Source organism: Eublepharis macularius, chromosome 19, assembly GCF_028583425.1.
Source record: "Eublepharis macularius isolate TG4126 chromosome 19, MPM_Emac_v1.0, whole genome shotgun sequence".
In the NCBI taxonomy this organism is placed as follows: Eukaryota; Metazoa; Chordata; class Lepidosauria; order Squamata; family Eublepharidae; genus Eublepharis; species Eublepharis macularius.
In genome coordinates this window covers 6,606,684-6,633,170 of record NC_072808.1, presented here as the reverse complement: position 1 = coordinate 6,633,170, position 26,487 = coordinate 6,606,684, and the positions used below count along the sequence as shown (strand labels likewise).

The 26,487-nt window shown below is 40.8% G+C and overlaps 1 protein-coding gene across 2 annotated transcripts in view; it reads left to right on the top strand.

The window, feature by feature from the left end:
• CBX5 (chromobox 5) overlaps window positions 1-26,487 on the top strand; it is a 59,154-nt gene that overhangs the window by 13,714 nt on the left and 18,953 nt on the right. Inside the window, exons 2-3 of one of the 2 annotated variants that reach the window (XM_055003369.1) lie at window positions 16,106-16,283; window positions 18,405-18,588. In XM_055003369.1, coding sequence (XP_054859344.1) covers window positions 16,147-16,283; window positions 18,405-18,588 — 321 coding nt within the window. In that variant the 5' untranslated portion in view covers window positions 16,106-16,146. Of the gene's footprint in view, window positions 1-16,026; window positions 16,284-18,404; window positions 18,589-26,487 lie in introns of those variants that run through there. The other variant, XM_055003370.1, reaches the window with a different exon arrangement.

Below are 26,487 nucleotides of genomic sequence, written 5' to 3'. Positions count from 1 at the left end.
ATCATCTTCATATAAAGAGAGTCTGGCTGACTTTCGATCTGTATCTATTCTTCCTTTTTTTTCCTTTTTTTTTTTTTTTTTTTGCAAAATATTAATACATCATGTATTGGTGGAGCAATTCTAGACATTTCTGTATGATCCTGCCCTTTCTTGACTGGTACCAATTTGGCTTCTGGCCTGTTTATGGTGCCAGAGGGAGACCTTCCCGCTATGGTGGAAGATCTTTTGAATAGGGATGGACGCAGGGGCGCAACACATTTCTTTTTTTATTGGATTTGTCAGCAGCTCTTGACACGGAGGATGTCACTCTTCTTTTATATTGTCTCCAGCATTCTGTTGGGGAATTGGCTCTCTGCTGATTTCATTTGTTTTGTTCCGGTTGATATAGAAGGTGGCTGTTGAGGATGCCATTTTGACCTTTTGGGGGTTGTGTGGTGGTAGTCCAGAAGATTTGGTAGTAGCATAGATTTTAATTAATACCTTTATGATGCTACTGGGAGAGAGATTTTGGAATGAGGTGCCATTAGTATGCAGATGGCGCCCAGCTCTATATTTCTCTTCCTTAACACCCAGAAGCTGTCATTTCTGTTCTGAACCAGTGCCTGGAGGCTATGGTTTGATGGATGAAGGCAAACAGACTGAAATGGAACATTTCAAGTCAGAGGTCTTCCTTTCACTATATTACCTCTGATTGATGGGGTTACAATTTCTCTGTCTGTAGTAGTACGGAGTCTGGGAGTTCTGTTTGACCTGGTTCAGCTTTATGATAAGCATGAGCCCATGGTAGCTAGAAATGTTTTTTTTTTATCAGCTGCACTGAAAATACCTCTTGTAGCCGTCAAACTTAATAGAGGCAGTACACCACCTCAAGGGATGTGGAAGTTTAAATTAAGATGTTTCCTTTGCCACCTTTCTGAAATTCAGAATGGTGTACAAAAATATAAGACAGTCATTGAAAATGTAAAAACAATAAAGACCCGCTCCAGAATAGCACTGCTTTGTTTAATAAATAATACAATTAAGAAATTAGCCATACCAAAGTCAGTGAAAAAGATGGAGCCACTCTTTTCAAAAAAGGGTTGAGGAGAAACCGTAAATTTCACAGTGCTTCCCTGTTCAGCTGAACCGTCCAGCAGCTTTTGATACCATCAACCACAATATCCTTCTGGAATTGCACTATTTAGCTGGGGTGGGGATTGGGGCACTATGGTCCAGCGGTTGAATATTTCTAGCAAGTGGAGCTTAGGAAGTATTATTCTGTGCTATGAAAGTTGGGCCATAGTGTTCCACACTACTACTCTACATGAGCTAGGATTATTGACTGAAATGTCATCATGCTCATGACACATGACGCTGCGCCTCTTTTCCATTGGGTTCAAGTGGATGCTTTGGACCATCGCTTGGATGTGATTATTTATGCATTTACTTCCTTTCCCCCAATGGGGACTAGTGACTTACATTGTTATCGTCTCCTCTGTTTTATCCTCACAACAACTCTGTGAGGTAGGTAAGGTTGCGTGTGTGTGACTGGCCCAAGGTCTCCCTGCAAGATGCCATGGCAGAGTAGGATTAAAACTTGATCTCCCATATCTTAATCGGGCATTAACTGCTACACTACCCTGGCTGTTTGAAGGCCAATAAACTAATACAGGCTAGGTAAGACTGAGGTACAGCTGGTTGGTGATGACTGGAATTGGGAAGCAGTCTATGCTCCATGGGGTTGTATGCCCCCTGAGCAGGGGGTTCCTGTTAAGTCTGTATTTACACATCAATGCTAAGACTTCATATGTAGTATATAACATCCACTTTTGGCCAGCTTTGGACTATTTACCTGCTTGTAGCCATTCTACCCAAAGCATAATTTGGTCATAGAGATTTCTGCACTTGTCATCTCCAGGCCCTGGGTACTGTAACGCACTCTGGGTGGGGTTGCCTTTGAAATTGGTTTGGAAACTTCAGTTGGTCCAGAATGCATTACCTAGCATGAACTACAGGCAGCACGTCACTCTAGAACTTCACAGGCTGTCCATTTCTGGTCCTGTTTTGGACCTGTACATTTAAGAGGCTGACTGCTCCCATACAGTGCCTGAACACTTCGCCCCTCCTTTGTGGCTCCCACCAACTTCTGAGGCAGATGAAAGATAGGGCCTTTATCTTGGAAATGCGTTAATTGTCTAATTTTAAAAAGAAATTAAAATGATTCTCAGTGAAAATATTTTTAATGTTTGATATAGTTTAATGGAGAATTTTGTATATGAATTGTGTACTGTTGTGTATTTTGCCTCAGTATCTCTGTGCCCCCTGTTCTTCCTTGCATGAGCTGAATTATGGTTTCTGTGACTCTGTCCTTTGATCTGATTTCAACAAGATCCTCATCAGGCTTAGGTATTTCAAGCAATTTTTTAAAAAAATCAACAAATGTTGATTCTTATTCGGGGGTTGTGGCTAGTTGGCTACAATATGTATTGCTTTATTTTCAGAGAAAACTTTGTTAATCACAGTTGGGACATGCTAAAAAAAATTGACGTCCGTTTGTTTAAACCACAGGTTCAAGTAGGGATGCAAAAATCGGGGGGGGGGGGGGGTAGAAGAATTTATGCAGGCTCCCCCTCTCAGTTTTTTTTAATGGAAAAACTGGGAGATTTGGGGATCACTGAAAAAAAAGATGAAAAAAAATCCATCTTGGAACAGGCTTAAAACTAGATGTTGTAATGAGATTATATTTTTTTTGTGCAGTAAAGGACAAATACTGAATACTTTTAGTCTCAGTGAAATATAAGTGAACATGAGATCATATTTTCAGAAATCAAACCACTTGCATGAGAATTTTATGCTGTTTCTTTTTTGGTTCCTTTTTGACATGTTCTCTCATCATATTTTCTTCATTTTGTGTTTTTATTTTTACTCCCTTTGTGTCATTTTGCCTTTCAGCATCCATAAACTTATTTTCTGCTTCTAACACATAATTATGCATGTTCAGTTTCCTACAAGCATAATATCACATGTGTTTGGATACAACTCTGTACTCTCATCCTCTGCCATTTACATATTTTCTGACAAACTCTACACTCTTCCACTCTTTGGCATGCAATCTTGAGCTGATTCTTTCCCCCTATATATGTGGGGAGCATTATCAGAGAGCTAGGTGGAATCTGGAGTACACTATCAAGAAGAGTTCATTCGCCTCCTCATTATGCAAAGTGTTATGTCATCAGCTACCAGCCTTGCCCTTCAGTGGTTTGCCGAAGAACCAACAGAACAGTTTTTGCATAATAAAAGGATGAACAGATAGAAGCTGAACGCTAGAATTAGCACCATGGGTAAGCCAGTGGGTGAACATGGCAATCTTCCTGACTTCAAGGACACTGTGCTCAAGTGAAAGATATTTAGGATGCAAGAGAGTGCGAGGCTGCTGGTTCAGTTGTTGGCAGACTAGTTTGACCTATATTGATGACATTTACTATATAATGTTTATAGTGTATTTTTAAAAGTTACTTTGCAAAACCATTCCTAACATCAGGTTCTCCCATTTTCATCATTTATACATCTGCATCAGCTGCTCATTTTTATATACGCATCCTCCCCCCCTCCCCCAGTACTGATTGAAGAAGGTCTTGATTTTTTTTTTTTTTATGCAGTTGCTGCATCCTGCGCAGAACCCAGGGTTTGGGTCCACAAGATGGATTCTTTTTCTTGCTTGCTTCTCTTGCTACTTTGTGATTTCTGTCTGCCCAGTTGCAGGAAGAGTATAGGAACAGTGGAGAAGCATGGCTGATTCTCCTATATTCACGTGAATATAACTCCCATATCCATGTGAATGTAGGTGCAAATATCCAGCTCCCCAGAGCAGTGTTAAAAAGGAAGTCGGGCAAAAATTCATCCAGTAACTGTGGCGTTCTCAGTTGCCAGTATGTTTCAATAAGCCCTTAGTTTCTGATGTGAAGCTGCTTTGGTTAGCACAGACAAGCAGTGATATGAAATATAGGGGACTGGGCTGGTTTAGAAAAAGCTTCTGGACAAGAAGATCACCTTTTGTGTCTGGTATTTATAGCTAGACGCATGGAAATTGCATCAAAACGAGGTATAAATTTCCCTTATTTATCTCAATAGAGTGCTAATGGTAAGGCCTAGTTGTCACAATTTAAATGCTAATGCTTCTAAGACAGTGGCCCATCTTGAGTCACTAGGATGTGACTGTAAATCATCTAATGCAGACTTTGCTGTGAACTTTTAAAACTGTGATAGATGTTAAAGCTAAGGGTGTACATGAAGGTGATATTCTACTGATGTTCTTGCTGTTCTACGAAGACTTGTTTTAAAGTCACATGGTTCTGGTCTGGGCCTGATATATTTTTTCCCTTGTTTGGAGTTAAGGCCTGGACTGCCTTAGTCCTATAAAGCAAAACTCTAGGGTTAAAGTTAATCTTAAGAGTTAATTCTGTTTTTTGAGGGCAACCTTTCCGAACGCCTGTATGGAATGAATGTTAAAACTCTATATTCTTATCCATTAATAAGTTTATTGAGGGCTTTATTTGCCTGTAGAGATATAAATGCATGGCAGCTTTAGGGGGTGTCTGATGTGAAAGTAGTGACACTTCTCTGTGTGTGTGTGTGTGTTGTGTAGGGGGGGAATGTTTGGCTACCTGTATGGCATTTGTAGGGTAGTGGCAAAATCTGGGTTAGTATGTGATTGATTCACAATTTCTAGAACAGTAGATAAGAGAATTTTCTTCATGCCAGTAGGGCATGTTTGAGGTGTGTCTGTTTGGGAGTGGGTGTCCTGTGGCGGAAGTCCCTGCAAGGTACTTGGAGCTTGCTAGTTCTCCAAATTCTGAGGTGGGGGTTCTATACCTGTACCATTTATTGTGATGGCAAACCCTACAGAAGAATAACCATGTGTTTTAACATGGAACAAAATAGTTTATAATCAGCTGTAAAATGAATTCTTTTATAAATAGACTTATAAAATCCATATTGCACTTCTTGGGGAGGAACTATAATTCTGAGCTTGAGGTCTGTTGGGTTTTGTGTTTGTGAATCAAGTGAACAATACTGAGCAGAGCAAAACCCATTTGTATCAATTCTCTAAATTAAGTAACTGAAATTTCTATTTCACAACAGCAAGGTTATAAGAGAGCTTTCTCTTTTTGCAAGTAGTAGCTGCTACTTCTTTGGAGCTGATTTTTTTTGGGTGCCATTTAAATAACAATATATCTGCAACACTGAGCACATTTTATGATATTGTGGCACAATAACTCACACTTAAATGTCAATAGAGACACTTGAGAGAACCTACAAGGTTCAATAACTTCTGGTGTGGTTTGTTTCTCCTGTCATCGGCCATTATATTTTTTACAGCTTTTAAATTGCTACAGAGAGAAATTGCTTTGGATTATAATGGATGGTTAAGAGGCTGCCAAGGGTACCCTTGCACGGGGTGGATGAAAGTTCAGTACTATTTTGGTTTTATGTGTCCAAGTTCTAGGCTATATAGCTTAAATATAATTTGTTTGACAAATGCATTGAAGTGATTCGAGAGTACAAAACTATACTGTGCATTAAAAGAGGAGCTGCCAAACCTTTCATCAAATTTTTGGGAGAAGATTAAACTTCAGCCTTTATCTTAGTTTTGTAAAAATGTGCTTGGAATATCTCCCGGCCTTGGCAAATACATGAACGATCATTCTGGCTTTGCTAGAAGAGTGAGACCAAGTTTGGAACTTCTAGTTTTTGCTTTGGAGTACAGTCCTGATCTCATTCTAAATTGTGGAGTCCAATTGCCAACAGCAAAACCAGTGAGTGTGTTAGGTTCATTAAGAGGACTATTAGCTTAAAAATGAAATAGAATTCATGTAATTTATTACTAGATATGCAAAGGTTTGGAGGGAAAAAAAGAAAAAATTCAGGGGGGGAAATGTTTTTGAGGCCTTTTTCCCAATATTTTTTCTGACAGAGAAAGTGATAAATCTACGGGAGCACTGGAAAAAAATCATATGAAATCTTTTCTCTTCTGAATGAGAAGAACTTTTTCCTACAAAGCATTTTACTCATTCCAAATGTGAAGCATGAAAAAGTCTGAGAACTTTCTCAGTTTTTCCACTGGAAAAATTGGGAAGTTTGGGGGCAAAACTGGGAAAATTGGCAAAACAAAAACACTCTTACACTGTAAACGTATATGGCATTTTCAATGTTTTTAAATGTAAATTATTTTGACAACAATTAATATGCTATAATGTGTCTAATAATAAATAATAATACATTGTTAAAGAGCTCATAATTTTCAACATTTTAAAGTGTGGCTTCATATCCAAACATACTGGTAGCCTTACCTACTGTGTCTCCTTGAAAGTCTGTGTCCAAGTTGTATAATTTGTTATTTAGCACATAGCTTGTTTCCTACCTTCGAAAATTTTTTCCATCTGAAAGGTAGGAAAAATAAACGATTCATGTGGTGTGGTAGCAGAGGATATAGCAGTTTGCAACACTTTCTCAAGTATTAATTTTTTTCTTATAGTAAAGGTAGAAGTTTATACTTGTAAATTCCAGAAATATGCCAGATAGTACAATTTTGTATGTTGAGTGAGTGACAAATGATAAACTTTGTTGTGCAGTGAGTAAAAGAAGTTTGTTTTATAGGTAAGTATTGCATATATTTCAATTTTTCCAAAACTTCCATTTTTTTCATGGCTTCAAAATTTCTGGACCCTTCACACCTCTGTTTATTAAAATTGTTATCTTGTGTTAATACAAAGGGCTTAGAATAACTCAAAATATTCTTATTTTTATCTTTACAACTACCATGTGAGGTAGTTTATGCTGGGAGAGCTACCCAGGGCCATTCAGTGAACTTCATGGTTGACTTGGGGGTTGAACCGGGCTCCTATTTTGGCATTCTGTCCACTGCATTTGTACAGTCAAATTTGCTCACAGGGAAGTTGCCAGAGATATGGTACAAAAGAGACCAGTTTGGGGAGTTAGCAGGGGAATTAGCTAAAACTTGTCTCTTTCTGATCTTTGGAGCCAAATCTTCTGGCAATATCTGTTTAAGCACATCAAAAATGAATAGTTTGCATGTGAATTTTAAAAAGTTGAACTGCACCTATAGAAGCACAACATCCATAGGAAGAAAAGAATTCAGTTTGGATTGGCTTGTAAAAAAACAGTCAATGATGGAATTATCCTGAGACTTTCTGCATGGATTTGCTGCAGTCTTGCAGCATTTTTTTCCTCCCAAGGTTCCTCACATCCTCATTTTCCGTTTATTCTTTTTCCGTGTCTTCATAGTTTCTCTCTGCTTTCTCATATTGTGGTTTGAGGAAGCCTGGAGATAAGATGAGGAAAACGTAGAAAGGCAAGTAGAAAGCTAGGATGTGAGAAAACTCTCTGTGGGTGAAGCCATGGAGAAACTTCCATTAGAAAAGACTCCCTGTTTATGAATAACAAAGCCTCCTAGTTTCCTGTCCGTCAAAATGGTCACTGCAGCAAAAGAACTGTCTGATACAATACCTGGATGCAAAAATAATCAAGGACCATGGTTTAGGGATTGGAAGCAGGTTGTAGGATCATTTATTCCTGCCACCTACCCCATCCCTTTCTGTGTGCATGCAAGTGTCTTAGTGCTATCCCCCCTGCCTGTAATTTGATGTGATTATTGCTAGCCTTGAGTATGGGTGCTCCTAAATTCCAATTCAGGTAAACTCGGGTAAGTGCTAATCCTGTACAGATGAGGTTTAAAAGGAATTGCAGTAGGGATAAATGATTGGGAAATTTCCATGCTGCCCCCAGTCATTTCCTCCAGGACACTCTAAGCCTGGGGTCTCCAGTGTGGCACCCATGGGTGCCGTGGAGCCCTTCAAATCCTTTTGTGGTACCCACCAAGTGTGTTTAGAATTAGGCAGGTTCAGGTGAGGTTTTTGGCCATCGAGACATCTGATTGGCCAATGGAGATCTAATTGGCTGTGCAGGTTTTTTAAAAAAGCTGCTTTGGCAGCAGCTGCCACTGCAACACAAGGATTTTTATTGTGTGACTAAAAGTCAGCTGTGTATATGCAGGGAATGTTTTTAAAGAATATGTTCATTGTAGAAGGCAGCCTATTAAACAGCTTCTGTCGAAATGTTGAAGAGTTACTATTAGGGTTATGCATAACCTCACTTCCTTACATCTTGCGGTTGGCATCATTTCCTGTGTCAGCCATTTTGTGGTTGCGCCCACCATCCTGAATCAGAATTCCAAAGGTTTCACCTTCTTACTCTTTTGCTTTCTTCCCCTTGAACTGATTTTCAACTGCTGTCTGTGATTTCCCCCCCCTCCTGGAATGCACACAGTGTTCACTGAAATTTTTGGGGTGGGGGAGGGTCTTGTTAAAATGCATTTTTTTTACTATCTAGGGAGTCCCCTAGTTATAGGACTGGTCTTGTCTCTGTATGACCCCTTTGTGCAGCTTTATGATCATAAAATAGGTTAGTCACTGTACTGTTAGAAGGTGTGATTTGTTTATTTATATCCTGTCTTTTCCCCCATTGGGGACCAAAAGTGGCTTACATCGTTTTTTCTCTCCATTTTATTCTCTCCACAACCCTGTGAGGTAGGTTAGGCAGAGAAGGTGTAGCCGGCCTAAGTTCACACAGCAAGCTTCATGGCGGAGTGGGGATGCAAAGCTGGCTGTCCCAGATCCCAGTCCATCATTCTAACCGGTATGATACACAGACTTTCCAGTGTAGAGGTGACTCTCTCACGATAGATAGGAATAATCAGTGCATAATATCCAGGAATCTGGACCCATAATCCACATTTATGTGTTATTATAGCCCAATGTTATCTTTTGTAAACATAGGAAGTCTTCAGTCTCAGTTTTGCTTAACTTTTGCTTAACTTCTATTCCCCTCCAACCATAGACTGAAATTATTATTTAATAAGGAGCAGTATAGCCGCTCCTTATTAAATATTAGGACCTTCTTCAAGTAAGATCTAAAGTTTCTGGTAAGGGAGTAAATTTAACACACCATATTCTTTAGTCCCTCATTGGAAATTTTGTTAACATTTAGAAAGCTTGGAGACATGTACAAGGATTGTTTCTACATCAAACAGCATTGAGTGTTGCAGGAACCGTAACAAAAATTTATGGAGTTACCATAAGACATGCATATCTGGATTATGTTTTTGTAACTAGATGTTTAAATTTTAAATGCTTGGTTCTAGAGATTGCTTTACAGTATTACCAGAATATTGTTAATTGCAGTTCCATATGGCTTGTAAATAACAGCTGGCGCTCAGACTTAACATCAAATGAACACTTTCTAATTATTTTTCTTCTTTCCTGTTACACTTTCTGTGAACAAGTGCAGATGACTTGGTAATGTTTCTGATGAGGAGTCTGAGGTTTACGCTCCACAGTAGGAAACCTACTTATAAAGCAGGTTTTTAAAAAGTCTGGACTATAAGAGTTGTAGGTTTCAGACTGTGCTTAATATTTTAATAGTTGCCCCATTCTTTTTTGGGGGGGGGAAGGCTTTTATCTTCAAGAACCAAGAACTACCCAGTCAGGCTTGGTCTGAACACAGGTTTTTTGAACTGAGATTTTATTTAGTTCTATCAGAGAACCCATATAGTTAATATCACTTCTAAAACTTAATCAGCCAAAATAAGGTGTAAAACAGACGAAAAGACGTAATGTTAAAAACTTAGCTCCCACCCCATGTTAATTCTTGCCAGGAATGACAAATCTAAATAGAGAGAACTGCTTCCTCGTCTACCAATCCTGAGAAGAAAACGGGAACACTAAATTTCTTTCTCCAAATCTGTGCAAACAAATTTTCTTAGGTGCCATGTGGAGGAAAACCTTCAAGACAACATTAGTTTATTGATGCAGATGGAGCACCGTCCTGCGAGGGCTGAGCGTGCCCAGTCCTGTTAGCTTTGGTGGACTGCTTGACTCAGAGTGATTCAGTTACGTTCGCTTGAACGGGCTGAATTGTGTGTGGTATTTCTGCTTTCAGGGATGTGTTCTTGTGTCGTTTAATTTCAGCCTGGAAACACGTTATCCCCCCCCCCTTCTGCCGCTTGCATGTGTCCCTCTCATGCATACGATTGATATCCATGCCATGCATATGATAAAGTAGTGTTCTATACAAGCTCCTGCCACAATAAATATATTTATCCGTAAGGTACCACAGGATTCTTCGTAGCATTTCGGCATGATCCCAAGCACAGTAAAATCCCCCTGTGTCCAACGGGAATTGTTCTCTGGTAAGAATGATTAGAACTGTACCCTTAGTTTGTCAGCATTATCATTTTTTTTTAAAGATCCAGAGGAGTTAGCCATGTTAGTCTGTAAGTAGCAAAATAGTAAAGAGTCCAGTAGCACCTTTAAGAATAACCAGCTTTACTGTAGCATAAGCTTTCGAGAACCACAGCTCTCTTCATTGGGTGCAGGCAACGAAGAGAGCTGTGGCTCTCGAAAGCTTATGTTACAGTAAAGTTGGTTAGTCTTCAAGGTGCTCCTGGACTCTTTACTGTTTTTTAAAAAGAGTTTTATTAAATAATCATCAAATTGGGGGGGGGAGTTAATCTTTCATGCTTATAGTAAGAATTCCAGTACGTACCTAGAGTCACTCTGTTGCTATTAAGAACAGATTATTCCTAGATTAAGACTGCAATTCTAAAGGAAGTTTCTGAGACTGAGCAACATTATATAACGCAGGATTTAATTCTAAGCTGTTTAGGATTGCTCATAACTTCATTGGTCAGGTTTTTTTCAGTTTGGAAGATTTCTAAAATCTTAACTAGCCGTTCTTTTAATTGGCATTAATGCCACATTCCGCAATAAGACCAGGCTCTTTTTGCTGCAGCTAAGGAATTCCGTTATTGTTCTGCTTGCAGCCTTTTGTCAGTCATCTTTAAAAACGTGTAAGCATAAAATTAAAAGTTCGAATCTCCACCTCATCATTTGGAATGTAACACCTGCTGCTTGTTTCTAACATGTTTTGACATTAGGGCAGCTGCACCACATCTGGAGAAGCCTGCATGGCCCGTCAACTTTTCATCTAAAAAATAAAACAAGTGTGCCGAATATGCACGGCACAGAAGTGATTCAGAAAGCAGTCCAGTATGAGAATGAAATATGATACAGTCCAGAAATTGATTAGAGTGGCTTAGGCGACAAGATCCAGAAGTCCCCCTTGGTTATTATTTCAGTGGTATTTAGACCCCATGAATGGACTTCAAGTGTTTGTAGCCGTCTCTAGGTCAGAAGGCCTGCCACCAGTCAGCTTCAGTTGACTGGTGTGCGCTCATCCCACAACTGAGTGATGGAAGCTAAATTCCCTTAAAAATTGCCTTCAAGTGTCAGTCACAGAGATGACTTCAGAAGCATCAATTTTCTGTTCTTTTATATTCTAGGAAATTGATTATCAGACAGGTACGGTGAAATGAAATGTTTAATCACTAGGTTTAATAAATATTGGTTGCAGGGCATATTTTGACCCTTTGTGTATTTTTGATCATTCAAGTGAACCTCCTTAAATCTGGATAGTGCTGATGTTTCTAGTTCTGTTTATTACTGCTAGTTTTAGTTGCTGAACAGTGTTTGTTCCTGCAGAATAATTTAGCAGGCATAAGAGTTCTGTGTACAGTTTAGCATTTCACACCACAAGACTAGTAACATCTAGCTCCCAAGTCCCTAGCAGTTGAGGTGTGTATCTGCCCATAATATCTGATGAAAGAGCAACTGTTGTCTCCTCACCCAATAATGAAAGCAACAAAACTTACATATTGTGGGACTCACCAGGTATGCGGGAGAATATAACTATGTAAATTAACGGAAAAAAGAAAAACACAAATGGCTTGGAAGACTGAATATGTAGATGTAAGTCGATTGGGAAGTGTGTGTGAGTGGAGATTAGCCTCTTAAGATACGGAGAGTATTCAGAATTGTGCAGGTGAAGATCGGGAAAGAGTAGAATGGGATTTAAAAGTGCTTGCCCCTCCTGTGGTATGTCTGATTTGGGGCATCAGGCTGTGATTTGATGGTGGTCAGATTGTGGTGGTCAGATTTCTTGAGATGACGGAGACCAGATTTATTTGGTTAGGACAACTCCAGTGCCAAAAAGTATGAAACTCGTAGAGTCAGCACAGGCCTGGAGATCTTCCATGGCTTTCCGTTCACTGTTTGGAGCACCATATTTAAAGTTTGAAAATTATTAAATCAAAGTTGTGATTTAAATGTATCAGTCCTTTCCCCATCTGCCCCTGGGTAACAATTAATAGATCTTAATCAACTCGAGTTATGCCAGGGGGATATTTTCAGCAGACTTTAGGGTTACTTAATCCTTAGGGTTTGCAAGATGATAAAGATTAATTCAAACAAGTTGTGAGGTAGGACCATGAGTGCTTACAGCAGTATCTCAGTTGGTTTTAACAGTAGTATTTACCACTGTCAGGTGCAAATTGTAGAGGTACCGAGAGGCTAACAGCATGTTAATGTCGCTGTAAAATGCTAACATGTTCCCAGCTGTTGTTGGCAGTTTTGCTTGTGTCGGGTGGAATAGAGACCCCCCACACACACACGCACACCATTTTTTTCTGCCCTAGAGTCTTAACACTTCCAAAGCATCATCAGGAACGAGGTGCATAAGTCTGCCCTGAGCATAAGAAGGCTGTGCAAATATAAACTTGCTGCTTTTATGCAGCTGTCTTGAACAGAAAAGTGAAACCTCAAAATACAAAAACATTTTTTCATGCTGTCTTATCGAAGGGGGGAAAAGGCAATTGGTGCAAGAGGAAGAATCTTTAATAATTGCACACCACTACGCATTTCACGTACAGCTTCGTCAGAGGAAATCTTCCTTTTAGTGTCTTTTCCATATATGTATAATTATTCAATTATACAGTTATTAAATATTCTTCCCTTTGCACCAATTGGCCTTTCCCCCTCCCCTTTGTTTTGCCTCGGTGCGGCCTCCCTTCTTCTTCATGCTGTCTTATCACTATATGATAGTTCTGTTTATATCAGATACCAATATGGTAGAATAACATCATCCCCTCTACCAGTGTCATTTGGATCATCCCTTTTACATCTGTGGTAGAGCATTTGCTCGGCATGCAGGTTACTGATTCAGTCTCTGGCATCTCCAGCTAAAAAGATCAGGTAGTAGGTAAAGTGAAAGGCTTCTAACTGAGAACCTAGAGACCCATCTCCAGTCTAAGTAGACAGCATTGACCTTGATGGACCAAGGGTATGATTCAGTATAAATCAGCTACATATATTCTTCTTGTGAATATATACTTGTCCAAGGACACAGATGCTCTACTACTAACTAACTTCTTACTGTTGATAAGTAGGGTGTGCTGGTTGCAGTGTTTGCTTTTGCCCTGGGACAGGCTACCAGGCACCCATAGGCAATGTTACAACAGCTGTTTAAAGAACGTTAACTATCTGACTTAAACTGACACGTTACAGAATTCCAGTTAAGAAACTGGAGCCTGCTGAAATGTGGCATTTCCTGGGTTTTGCCAAAATACGTCTCCTCCTTGTGTTTTTATAATTTGTTTTAAAAATGCGCTTAACAGGTTTATAAAAATACTCGTTTTCTAGGGAACTAGCAATGACTCTATTTGGAAAATTATTAAGAACCTTCATTTATAAGCCTCATACTGCGTTTCATTCAAACCTGCAACACCCAATTTCACTTGTTCGCGTAGTATGAGTAATTAATTGCAACTGGGGGTGAGTATGTGTTCCACAATGGCAAAGGTCTGTAGTAAGGGGTGGGGGCAGCAGGGTGCAATCCGTAAATAAAAGTTGAATACAATTTCTGTGCCACGTGCAGCTGGACCACACAGCGTTTATGGACTAATGATTTGCTAAATTCAGACTTGTTAAAATTGGAAGCTGTATAATTTATAAGAGCACAAAGCAGCTATAACAACTTTTTCAGTCTTGTAACTCAAATGGTGTAATTGATTTCTTTTCCACATGCGCATATTCTTTTTTTGGAAGGGAGGGGTATTAAACTTCACTCAGGGTCTGAGACCTCATAAGCCCGTATTTCAAGCTGCAGTGAATTTTTATAGCCAAGTTATAAATCCCTGAAAAAATATGCCGTTTTATAACTAGCTGTGACAGAACTTTAACCACTGATCCATGAATACCAGCAGGTCTACCGTCCGCTTTATTGCAGTCATAGGAAGTCGCCTGAAAGAATCAATCCATTTTAGTTTTCAGCTCTGCTTTTGAGTCGAGCTTTTCTCTTGTTTGTGCGTGGTTTCCTTTGTGCTTAAATAATGTATCAGGCTGCTGATAACTCACACAGCACTTTCCAATTAAAGACTGCATACTCCAGAAACAGGTCTGTATGCAGCTATCCTGTTGAGGGTAGAAATAAATAATATCTTGATTTTACTTGGGGAAGATACAGCTGCTTAGGATAAAGAGGATAGATTTTTAGAAATTCAAAAGTACTGCAGCATCTCAAATTTAAACAATAAAAATGGAAGATTCAGCTTCTGTTGTGTGGTTGTAAAAGTCCTCGCTTTTTTCATTCAGTTTTTTTACCATCCCAAAATACAGTCATGTTCGGTTTTAAGGAATTTGTTGGCATTTTGTGTTATTAGAAAAAAAAATTAATTGGTACTTGGCACTCAGATTCTCTTACAAATTATTTGTCATCAACTACCCAGTTATAGAGAACAACATGGAGCATTTTCCTTTTTTGCAGTTTTGGATCTGTCATTCTTCTGTGAAATGTCTTTGATTCTCCCCCCCCCCCCCCGCTTCTAATGTCCCCCAGACCTCGACTTTCTAATATACAGCAGATAGGCACCTGCAGTCCTACAAAAAACAGACACAAAAATCGCCACAAAGTGTTAAATTGTTAACTTGTTCATAAAGTACGGCAGGTTTATGAAGACAAGCCAATTGTCTTTGCATTGATATCTGTCCAGTTAAAGTTTCCTGAGCCACTACAAACAATCGGTTCTGCAGAAGCTTGTCTTGTAAACTGTAGTATGGCCTTTCTGATGATCTGTGCCCCCTCTCCCCCGGTCACATCTGTCCACAAAGAAGCTTCACCTGGTGGCTTCAGAATAGTAAGTTGACCGAGCTCCCCTCCTCTTGGTCGACTTGTAGAGCCCAGTTGTTATGCTCCAAGTGAGCGTGCTGCGTCTGCAGCCTGTTTACTCAACAGTGAGTGCTGTTACATTCAGTAAAATCGAAAAGAGTCCAGTAGCACCTTTAAAACTAACCAACTTTACTGTAGCATAAGCTTTTGAGAATCACAGTTCTCTTTGTCAGATGCGTGGAGGGTACGTTCTGGTTACATTCAGTGGAACTCGTGCCATTATTGTTATTGTTATTATTATTTGTCATTTATAGTCCGCCTTTCTTACTGAGATTCAAGGCGGATTACACAGTGTGAGGTTAGTGCAGTCAGTTTCAAGGACGTTTCCATAAACTATGCCCTAGGGTAAATAAACACAAAGACATAGCATTAGTAAGAATCCAGTATAGAGTTGAGGAAATGCTGAAACAGAACATAAGCAATTCTAGGGCTGTCATTAGACCACATGAAGCACAGGTAGCTCACAGGAGCACATATTTAACTCATTAGTGAAGCTTCTGAGAAGCCCCTGCCTGCAATATAAAAGCCTTTTTGAATAATTCGTTTTTTCATAGTTTGCAGAAAGCTAGGAATCTCGTCTCCATTCTTTGGTTTTCTCCAAGGTAAATACAGCCATCCTTGTTGAGCTGTTCGGTAACAAGTAGTTCAGATGGGACAGTGCTGAATAGTATAAGCACCGTTTGTGTTCAGTAGAATGTAGATAGACTTGTGTATTGCTCAATGGAGTACCAAATTTGGATCAAGGTCCATAAAAATTGCCTCGTGGAACCAGGAATAAAAGGCCTGATGTTTATTTCATTTGTACGTCACATGCCTCTTCCTTTTATTTATAGTAGCTGTTTGCCTCTTCTGCCTTCAGACCTTTGTGTAGGCTTTGGATGTTAGCAAAGCAGTGAAACCTCTGCAAAGTGCCGTGCGGGTGGGTGAGATTCTGAAAAGAGAAGCCCATTTCAGTGCCACCGATTAACATTTCACTTCCGATTTGCAGGAATTGGGTAGCCTTGGTGCGTTAGGTGCAACTTCCGCACTATGGGCAAGAGAAACAAGAGGACAGCAGATAGTTCGTCCTCTGAAGATGAGGAGGAGTATGTTGTGGAGAAGGTTCTAGACAGGCGTGTTGTGAAGGGTCAAGTGGAGTATCTTCTCAAGTGGAAAGGATTCTCTGAGTAAGTCCAACTTTCCTTCTAACATGGGCTTTTGAGCTTCCTTGTTAGCAGAGCTCCAGGCAGTGCTTCAAATTTAACCTCCATTGCCTTCCTCCAAGCTTTCCTAAAAAACCTTCATGGGTGGGAGCTTGCTTTCCTCACTCCAGTGCATCCATTTAAATGAGTGGGTCACAAGGGCCTGGGGCCTTAAGGGTGTTCTGGAAATACTGGCATCTGCGTTCCCTCTCTCACTTCACAGAGTTGGTAGTTCCACTTGAGTTATTCACCAGCACTCTCGTCTGAGTAGACTTCCTTCTTGGTTGGGTATCAGGCACCTTAGGATTTTGGGTTAAACGATATTTAACACGGTTGTGTGTTAAATATTGTTGTGAACTGCCGCTTTGGGAAAGGGATCTTAATCCTGCTCCCTCTGTACCGAATTGTGTGCACTCTTCAAGCTTCCTTAAAATCTGCTTTTACTGCTTCTTCTTTTTTTTTAATTTCAAAAAAGCTCCATTCTAGCCCTTAAGGCTGTTGCGATAAGCTTGAAAGTAAGTGGGGCAGTGCTTGGTTGAATTCTCAGAAGCCAAAAAGGGGCTGAATTTCCAGTGATCCAGAAATGGGGTTGCAGTGGCCAGCATACTTCGCCCTTTCCCACAATTAATAATTAATTCCGCAAGACAGATGCATACAGATTTGCATAAATTATACAGAGTGCCGAAATTGGGTGAACATGATGCAGCATTTTGATTTTTTTTTTTTAAAAAAAAGAATGGGCAGCCCTTTGTTCTCATTTGTCTCGGTATAAAAGAGCTGCTCTCCATGCAATGCTCGTGTGTCTGTCTGTCTCTGTAAGTCTCCTGCCTTCCGGCAAACCGCTTTTAACAAATCCATAAAGTGTGGCCAAGATTCCTAATCTACAGGGTTCATATTTGAGGGATAGGTGTTTAAATGGATGCACACTACTTGGTTCTGGGATGGCAAGTTACCAAGCAGACAGCGGCAATCGAGAGAGCCTTTTTTTGTATCACTTTCATCAGCACCTCCACAGCACTGGGGCAGGATCTTTCTCCAGTAATTCAGTTAATCAAACGGATACCATGCCCCTACTAATCAAAGAACACACTCTGTTGGAAACTATTTACCCTTGTACTTCCAGAGGGAGAGTAGCATTGCTGCTTTGTCCCAGTGTGCTTAGATGCAACTTTTAATGTTTTGCATTTGGCACAAACTGGTTGGTAAAGAGGCTTGAATTGCCTTGAGCCTTAAAGAAAAGACCATCCTACAAATGTCTTTAAATGAATTTTTAAAAACCAGCTTTCTGAGCCACTCTTTAAGATAGTAACATGTTGTAGGAGAGATTTATGCCATGCTTTCCTCAAGCATTACCTCTGTAGCTTCCTGAATATACACTTTTGAGGGGAAGGGGTTAGCACCAAGCTTGAGAGAACTAAAGCTAGCTCACTGTTGGGTGGTTTTTTTTAATTGGTCCAACGCCTAATAAAAATTATCATGGTACTGTTGCTGTGGAATAGTATTTAGTTATTTGTGCACTCTTCTTAGGACAGCTTGTATGTTCAAGGATGGAATAGTAGGAATAGCCCCTAAACATATGTGATTGTATGATAATTCACTTATTACTTAATCCATTATACCTAACGTTCCCTTTGGCAAATCTCTCTAGCATGATCAGAAATGCATTTTAGTATGAGTTCTGGAAAAATGCTTTAAATACAGAATCTTAATTTTTAGGTACCAGCCCTGCTGTAATTTTGGGGGCAGGGGTATGTGAGGTAAATTTATGTTAGACACCAGGGCAGCCATGTGCTTTGCATTCTTCCAGCTGATTGGGGGCCAGATACACCCCCAATTTGCAACTGAACAAAGTTTAAATATGAGGGGGTTAAAGCAAATCTTGCTTGGAGTAAGTAGTAATCATGAGAACCCAGTATACGATATTGGTTTTCTAAGAGTCCAGCCATCCTTAAGAAAGTAGGGGAAACTTCTAGTCACAGATGTTTACACATGGTCGTTTCTCCCTAAGTTATCGATTGATGCCTGTTAATTAGATGGGAACTCTTAAACTTTTCTTCTTTTTTCTCTCTCTCCTCCTCCTGCCTTCTCCTTCGTTTATCATGTCAGGGAGCATAATACTTGGGAACCTGAGAAGAACCTTGACTGCCCTGAACTGATTTCTGAGTTTATGAAAAAATACAAAAAAATGAAAGAAGGTGAAAACAAACCCCGGGAGAAATCAGAGAGTGCCAAGCGGAAATCAAGCCTCGCCAATAATGCTGAGGATCTCAAAGCCAAAAAGAAGAGGGAGGTAAGCTTTTTCCCCTTGTGGCGTTACTCCGTCATGGATTCTCCTGTATCCAAGTCATAAGCTTTATTTTTTAAGCATTGGATTGCGAATCTGTTCGTTGCAGCTGTTGGCTTTCTCTAAAATCGCATGGATAAAGCTATCCGCTTTTAAGTTCAGTATTCAAAGCCAAAAGGGCATCTTCTCCAAGCAAAACCTCAAGCTGGCTGTGTTTCATCCATGCCAAGTTTTCACACCACTCTTGAGGAAAGCTGTCCTGTAAAACAGGATGAGCTAATTGCCACCACTCATTGTAAAGAAAAGAATCGCTAAAATAATTATGGCCTTTAAAATATAATAAAGATTAACAATCAAGCAGGGAACAACCGCGCAGTACTATCTACTGCAGATTAAGATTCGAGGAATGCAATTTACTGTTTGAAAGCCTGGCTAAAGCAGGATTCCTTTTAAAGCACTCTTATAATTGTGACAATAAACAAGCCCATGTCGCCTTGAATTCCCTAAACATTTATACTGGAGCCGCTCTTGCTGGGACTGTTTTGGGCTCTCACCTTTATTCTGTTTGGGAGAAGGAGAGCTGAAAGCAATAAGTCTCTGTAGTTTAGCAATCCTCTGCTAAGAATGTACTGTCCAAACACCCATATCCCTTGGTATTGTAATTCCAGGGTGCTCAAGAGCAGCTATGCCATGTCAGGGAGGGCAGATGGGGAAAGCTGATGTTAATAAGTTTGTAGGGGTTCTGGACATGCGCGGAATGAGGTAGAGTAGACGTTTCACAGCTGTGGTGGCCTTCCACACTTTTCATTTGTGACGACTATGGAGGGACATCAGACCTTTCCCTATTTCTCTCTTCTCCCCCTCCCCCAGCACGAGTATATATACAATAAGCATACTGAATTCTGGGTTTTATTTATACATTTGTGGCAGAGATTGTTGGAATACAGGTGACTGGAAAGGATATTGGCTGAAAGCTGTGAATTACAGGCGTGTCCAAACGGTGGCTTTTAACGTGCATTCAAGGCAAAGCCATCAATCCACATGGCTTCAAGCTTATGATAGTCCCCCACCCAGTCCTTGTCTGTTCACAGAGCGGGCATGATAAACATGCAAGACCAATGTAGTTGCAGTAATCAAGGTGGCTCCCATGAAGACTATAATAGTGCAAGAAAAGTATTTCTATTTTGCTGTTGTTTATTTGGCAGTTTCAGTTCCAGTTTAGTGACTAGTAGCGAAACCGAGCATGAGTTGGTACCATCTGAATGAGCTCTTAGGTAAATGTTAATAAAGTTCTGTTCAGGAGTGTAGCAAGAGAAGACTTTTCTTGACATAGGTAAGGAGTATCGAGTCTTAACTTTTTCAAGGATTGGTAACTCCCTATTTCAAAGCCTCGTATATGTGTTTCAGCCAGGGATGTTGTGTCAGATGAAAAAGACTTGAAGATAAATTTGAAGATACAAACTATCTCACAGGTTTATAATTTTTGTTGCTTAGCAAAATCAGTGCTGTGCAAATAAAAACGAATTTTGTGACCAGTATAAATGAAATATTTTTGCCTCATTTATTAGGCTAATGATTCAGAAAGTTAAAGAGCTTTGCAGGGCGTTGAAAGCCTGCCCCCCTCCAAACACTCTTGTGAGATTTTGTGAGACATTTCCACACATTAACACTAGAAATCTTTTTTAAAAGGGCTTTTCTGCACACTCAACTTATTTCCCATTTTCTTAGCTGTTGATCCCCAAGCATTGGAATCAGTTTGGGTATGGTTCTTCCACACATCTGCCCTCCCTTTGCATTTTTACTTTTGTGGAGTTAAGTTTATTTTGTTCTATACATTCCTTAAATAATCACATTTTCGAGTGAGGGGGCTGCCATCATTGGTGGCATCATTGTGCATGTCTGTGCATGCTTATATCGATATAAGGGCTGAATTAAAAAAAACATTAAAATGAACACAGGGGGAGTCTTTGCACGGGGAAGGCTAAGAAGGGAGCAGCTCCACCACCCATAACTAAGCCCCCCCCCACCACCACTGCAGTCCAAACTGGAGTGCTTTGCCCGAGCTGACGCAGAGCCAGGAGATGGAGGCCTGCAGCAGCGGCTACGTGCTTTTCAAACTGTGCTGCCTTTTCTGTCACCAGAAGTGGCCCCCTCATTCCCTTGGGCCAACAGGGCTTTTGCATTATTAAAAAAAGAAATCATTTTTGTATCGCTGTAGTGACTTGCTGTTGTAATAATAGACACAGCAGATTCTCTGAATTCCCAGCTTTCATTTAAAAAGGAAGTCTCTAGCCCCTTCCCTTGCAGAGATATAAAGAAAAGGGCATATATCTGTAGTGGAATTGGGTAGAGACTTTTTTAAAAAAAATGAAAGCTGAGAATTCAGAGAATCTGTTACATCTACTATTAAAATGGTAGGTAGATATAGCAATATGAAATTAACATTTAAAAAGAGGGGGGAAATCGGGTATGAAGGAAAATTTTACCCTATGTGGTGGACATGTAAGAAAGCAAAACAAAATTCGACACAAATACAATGATTAATTCAGAAGATTTTAAATTTAATATACAGTTGAAACCAGAGTCTTTTCTTTTGGGATTAAGGGACACTCAGCTGGAAAGAAGTCATGGAGCTTTGTTTATATATGTGACAATGGCAGCGAGATTATATGCGCAAAAGTGGAAGAGTCTGATATTGCCTGCAATAGAGGAATGGTTGGTGAAGGTGTTGGAGCTCATAGTAATGGCTAAACTTACTTCACTGATTAGAGAAAAGACAATGTTCATTTATTGTTGATTGGAAACCCCTTATAGACTTTTTTTTGCATGAAACAGATAATGATTTGATGAGTTTGATGGATAAAGGATTTGGACAATAGAAAAAAAAGAGCTTCTCTTTGTAAACACAGAGTAAGAGAAAATTTTGTAATTATAATTGTTGCAGAGAAAATTGAAAGCCTTCTTCTAGTTTATATTGTTTCTATCTCCTTTCTTTGTTTTGTTATATCTCTGTTGTTATTTTTTACAAAAATTTTAATTAAAAAAAACAAAGTAGGGAAAGGTGGGAGGGGGAAGAGGGCTTTGATGGTGATGAATGTCCAGTCATTGAAAAGTGGGTTGAAGATGGGTGGGAGTGGGCAGGACAAACAAAACATTATGGGTGTGTCAAACATTATGCACAAGGTTTGGGGGGGGGGAGATCATGGTAAAGTAGTCTCAAAAGAACCTGAAAAAAGGAGAGGAGGAACCAAAAAACCTAAAGCAAAAACTAAAGGCCAAAAAAAAATGTATGAGGAAATCAGGGAAAAAATCAAAGCAGTGTAGGGCCAGAACAGACAGGAAAAAACCCGTGCAGAAAACTCCAGAATCCCAGAATGCTGAATTTTATGTCCAAGTACAAAGGGTTGTATGGTGAAATCTTGGAATGGAAGAATGTGACATATTCAGAGCTTTGAATAGAGACAATGGCAGGGCTCTTTCTTAATAGCAAGTCATAGTTTGCCTCTTCATGCACAAGCTTTGGGAATCCTTTGCCATTTTTTGAGATTAATAAAATATTTTACTTTTGGAGTAACCACAGTTTATGGCTCAGTCAAAAATAACCAAACAATGACTTGTGCCTTCAGACCAAGATTCCAAGCTGTGGTTTAATCCTGGTTTGAAATATGGTTTTCTGAGATAGTGCCGATCATAGCTTGTTCATTTAATACGTTTCTGTGCTGCCTGCCTTTCCCCCAAATAGTGTCCCCAAGGTGCAAAACATTAAAACATATAAGCATTAAACATTTGAGACATTAAAACAGAATTTAAAATATTTATAAAATAATTGAGTAATTCAATAACACATATAACACAAACACACAGCCACAACTAAGGAGGAGAGCCAGTAACAGTTTGGTCTGAACTTAGTTGTTTGGTCCAGACATAATGGCAAACTATTGTCTGCCACAAAAGTGGAACTAATTCAATAGCTTGCTACGAACAGAAAGGAAAGGAGCACACGGTTCCCCAGGCTCATTCACATAGCGACAGACTGTAGTTTCCCTATGGCTCTTGGCAACTAAGTTTATGGGTATTGCAAAATACTGTGAAGGTCAAATGTATCACCTTGCTTAAAATTTGCCCCTTTACTTTAAAATTTGCCATATCCACTAGCTAGTTAATGTATGAGGAGGTATGAGAACATGGGTTATTAAAACAGATCTTTATGGGGGAATGGGAACATATGAAATTCTGTATAAATGAGGATCTGTTGAGTGGCATTTTATGTCTTGTCTTTCCCTTCCAGGAGGAGAAAAAAATCTCCTGCAGTTCTATGTGTTCGTTATTTTTTTATAACCTTATTTGAAGAAATGCCCTGCCCTTTACAGCTGTGTCTGTACAAAATTATGGCTAAGTCACTAGAGATTCAAACCTGCACCACTACCGTTGGCCCTTAATGAAATCATAAGGGGTAATAAGGTCGTATATTTCATATCCAGCAGGTTATCCTTAGTGCGTTTGGATTACAGTTTTATAACCCATTATGTATTCTCCTTAAAGTTTTGGAAGTAAAACTGTCCACTGTGAAAATAAGTGGCTTGGTTCCTGTTGAAGCATCTTATCTCCTCATACAGCATTTTTACCTTGTGTAATTCCCCTTGGAGATGGTGCCTCAAGCTGTTCTAGGCTTGTCCACCAGAGCTGAGCGCTAGCAGAATATTTAACCATGGTTGGTAGTAGCTGTGGTTTAGAACCTTAAGTGTGGTTAAAACTTGAAATCTATAGTCAGTTTATCCTGCTGAGCAGGCCCTCTGTTGATGGTTGGATCCTTCTAGCTTTTCTGGCATGGCCTGCCAGTTGTTCCTCTCCAGTGACTAGCTGGTGGTGGTGCTGCCAAAAGAATGGAGAGGAAAATTGGACCCCAAGCTAGTTGTTCAGCCCAGTTCTGCAGGAACAACTGCCCTGCTGCCCATAAGCTGGTGGCAAGTCTTGCCACTGCAGTACAGCTCTGACTTCTGTAAGGACTTGAGGCTCCCAGTCTTATAACTGCCTCTAGCCTGGCTGGCCATCAGACCAGTTGCTCCTCAGGGTTCAGGACCTCCCTTCTTGACAGCCTTTTAACTTCGAATCTCCTCTTACCTTCCCCCCTGCCAGTTCAGTTGTCCGTCTCTGGAACTACCCATGCTCACCTCCAGATCTCCCTCCATTCCTGAGTTTTTAAACTCTCCTAGCCTTGGACACCGACACTTGAGCAGTGGCATTTAGAGTTGCGTATGCCTGGGCTCAGAGCACACCCCTGCCCTGAGTTCCCCTTACAAAACTGCTTCCTTTGGAAAGAGCTTGAATTTGTTTCTAGCATTAGCTAAGCAAGAGATACAGAGCCAAAACACACGTTAAGAAAAACCTAGGTTCAGCACGTGTTCTCTTACCTCAAGGTTTGCTGGGATCTGTAGGCGTCCTGGAAGCTTAAAGTTGAGCATTTACAGAGCAGCAAAAAGGGAAAGGGAAATACAGGCGCCTGTATTTTAAGCTTTAAGCTTCCAGGACGCCTTTAAGCTTCCAGGACGCTTACAGATCCTTTAAGCTTCCAGGACTTTAAGCTTCCAGGACCCCTATAGATCTTTAAGCTTCCAGGACGCCTACTTTAAGCTTCCAGGACTCCTACAGATCCCGGCAAACCTTGAGGTAAGAGAACACGTGCTGAACCTAGGTTTTTCTTAACGTGTGTTTTGGCTCACAGTTCTTCTGATAAGTTCCATTTGTGGCAGAGATGAAACGTTGTGTACACCACTGCCAGACTGCCTGTTCAATTCCCAAATTAAGTAGTTTTGCTTTCCAGAAGAGGGGAAGCCGTTCTTTCCCTTCCCTTCCTATCGCTGAACCATCTTTTGGGCTGCCAACAAATCGGCCAGATGTACTGTTGCTACTCAGTAGGCAAAGAAAGTAGCCTGGTGAAGCTTTCCTGCTTGGTATTTGCTGGTTATGCATCCCTTAAAGACATAGAAACAATGGGCTGTATTGTTGGCTGCCTCATCCTTCTAGTTGGTGTTGCTAAGTTCTCTTCCCCCCATCCCCACTGAACACCACCATAAGCAGGCTTGCTTCTGGTACGCTTGCACATTGGACAGCAATTGCACAGCCTGTTGCATTTCTGAAAGTTGAGGCACTTTCTTACTTCATTCATACCCCACCTTTCTCCTTAGTGGAGACCCAAAACAGCTTACATCATTGTCTTCTCCTCCATTTAATAACAACAACAACATTCGATTTATATACCGCCCTTCAGGACAACTTAATGCTCACTCAGAGCGGTTTACAAAGTATGTTATTATTATTTATCCTTATAACAGCTGTGTGAGGTAGGCTAGGCTGAGAGTGAGCAACCAGATCATCTTGCAAGCTTTCATGACAGCGTGGGGATTTGAACCTCAGCTCCCAGATCTTAGTCTGACACTCTAACCACTACACCACCTTGGCCATCTTTCCTCTTCCAGGATCAGGATAAAAATCCTCAAGGATCTTTACTGTAGTTCCAGGACTCCTCGCCACATTGGCAGTAGTTCAAGCAGACAACAGGCAGCACAATGTTCACCCCAAACGGTGATGGCTATTAAGAGCAGGATCAATATATGTTTCCCTGTTCAGATATCTTCGTAGCAACAAAACCTTTCATACCATTCTGCTCCATCCCCAACAAGGCCCTGCATTTGTTTGGGAGAAGGCAGGAGGCTGAATAAATAGTGTGGTCAATAGGGAGCAGTCGCAATTGTGTGTGGCTTCCCTGGAAGCGGGCTTAAAATGCCAACGTTCACCTTCCAACCCTCCAGTTGGATAACTTTTTAGGCATAGTTTTCAGTCTGACTCCAGATTCAGCATTGCTGTTTGCGACTGATTTGGCAGGCTGTCTCGAGGAGATTGCTTTCTCCTCCTGTGCTGGCAGACTGCTGCTTATCTCCTTTGACAGCCAGCTGCTGATGAGCGCATTTTAGAACTGCAAGGGCAGCTTCTCTCGCGCCTGCTTGTTAACCCCCAAGTCAACAGGGTCCTTGGCTAACTCATCTGACCATGGCTTTGCTCGTCTTGAAAGGCGTTCCAGAGATGGTTAGCAACAGTGATCCCTTTGCTGTTTGTGGAACTGTGCTTTAGGTCAAAGGATTAGGTGGACATTTTCTGACATTTCTTCTCGATCACTGGGACAGAGAGAGTTCTGTAATTGTCGTTGGTGGATTGAGCTGTAGGTACCTTTGAGCACTGGGACTTGCACAAAGGGCCACCAGATGAGACCTGCTTTTGTCAGGCAGTCCTAGGAGTGGAGCATTCCTCACGAATGGGATATAGCTCCTCCTCTCCTAAGGCAGGGTCAGCTAGCTGATTTGATCCCGGAGGGAAGGGGCTTATCCCAGGGACTGCCAGTCTTTCTGGCCCTGTCTTCTGAGCAGGACGGTGTCGGTGGCACTCAGAGAGCACAGAAACCAAAAAGAAGGAAAGGCTCACAAAGGAAGGAAAGGGCTGCCTCCACATTCAAGCCAACAGTCCTAGGTGCTCCTAGGCCCACGGCAGTAAACAACCCCCTCAGAAGAACCGAGGGCCAGGTGAGTCTGCAGTGGCCTGTCCAGAGACCGACAATCGTGGCAAGTCCCTCGGGCTTTAAGGAGCAGGGCCCCCTTAACAGCAAAGGAGCAACTCCAATTCGGAGGACCTGGCTAAGCCACGATAAGATGGACCCAGTGGAGATCAGGACTGTAGAGGGTAGAGAAAGGGGAGAAGGTCCAGTTGCCCCCCCCAAACTCTCCTCCCACTTTAATCCTCCATTCTCAAAAACAAAAAGATGAAGGGAAAGTCTCGCAAAGGAAGGGTAGAGCTCTCTTGCTCCCCCTCTCCAGTATTGCTCAGAGCAGCAACGAACTCAAATGCAGATGGCCC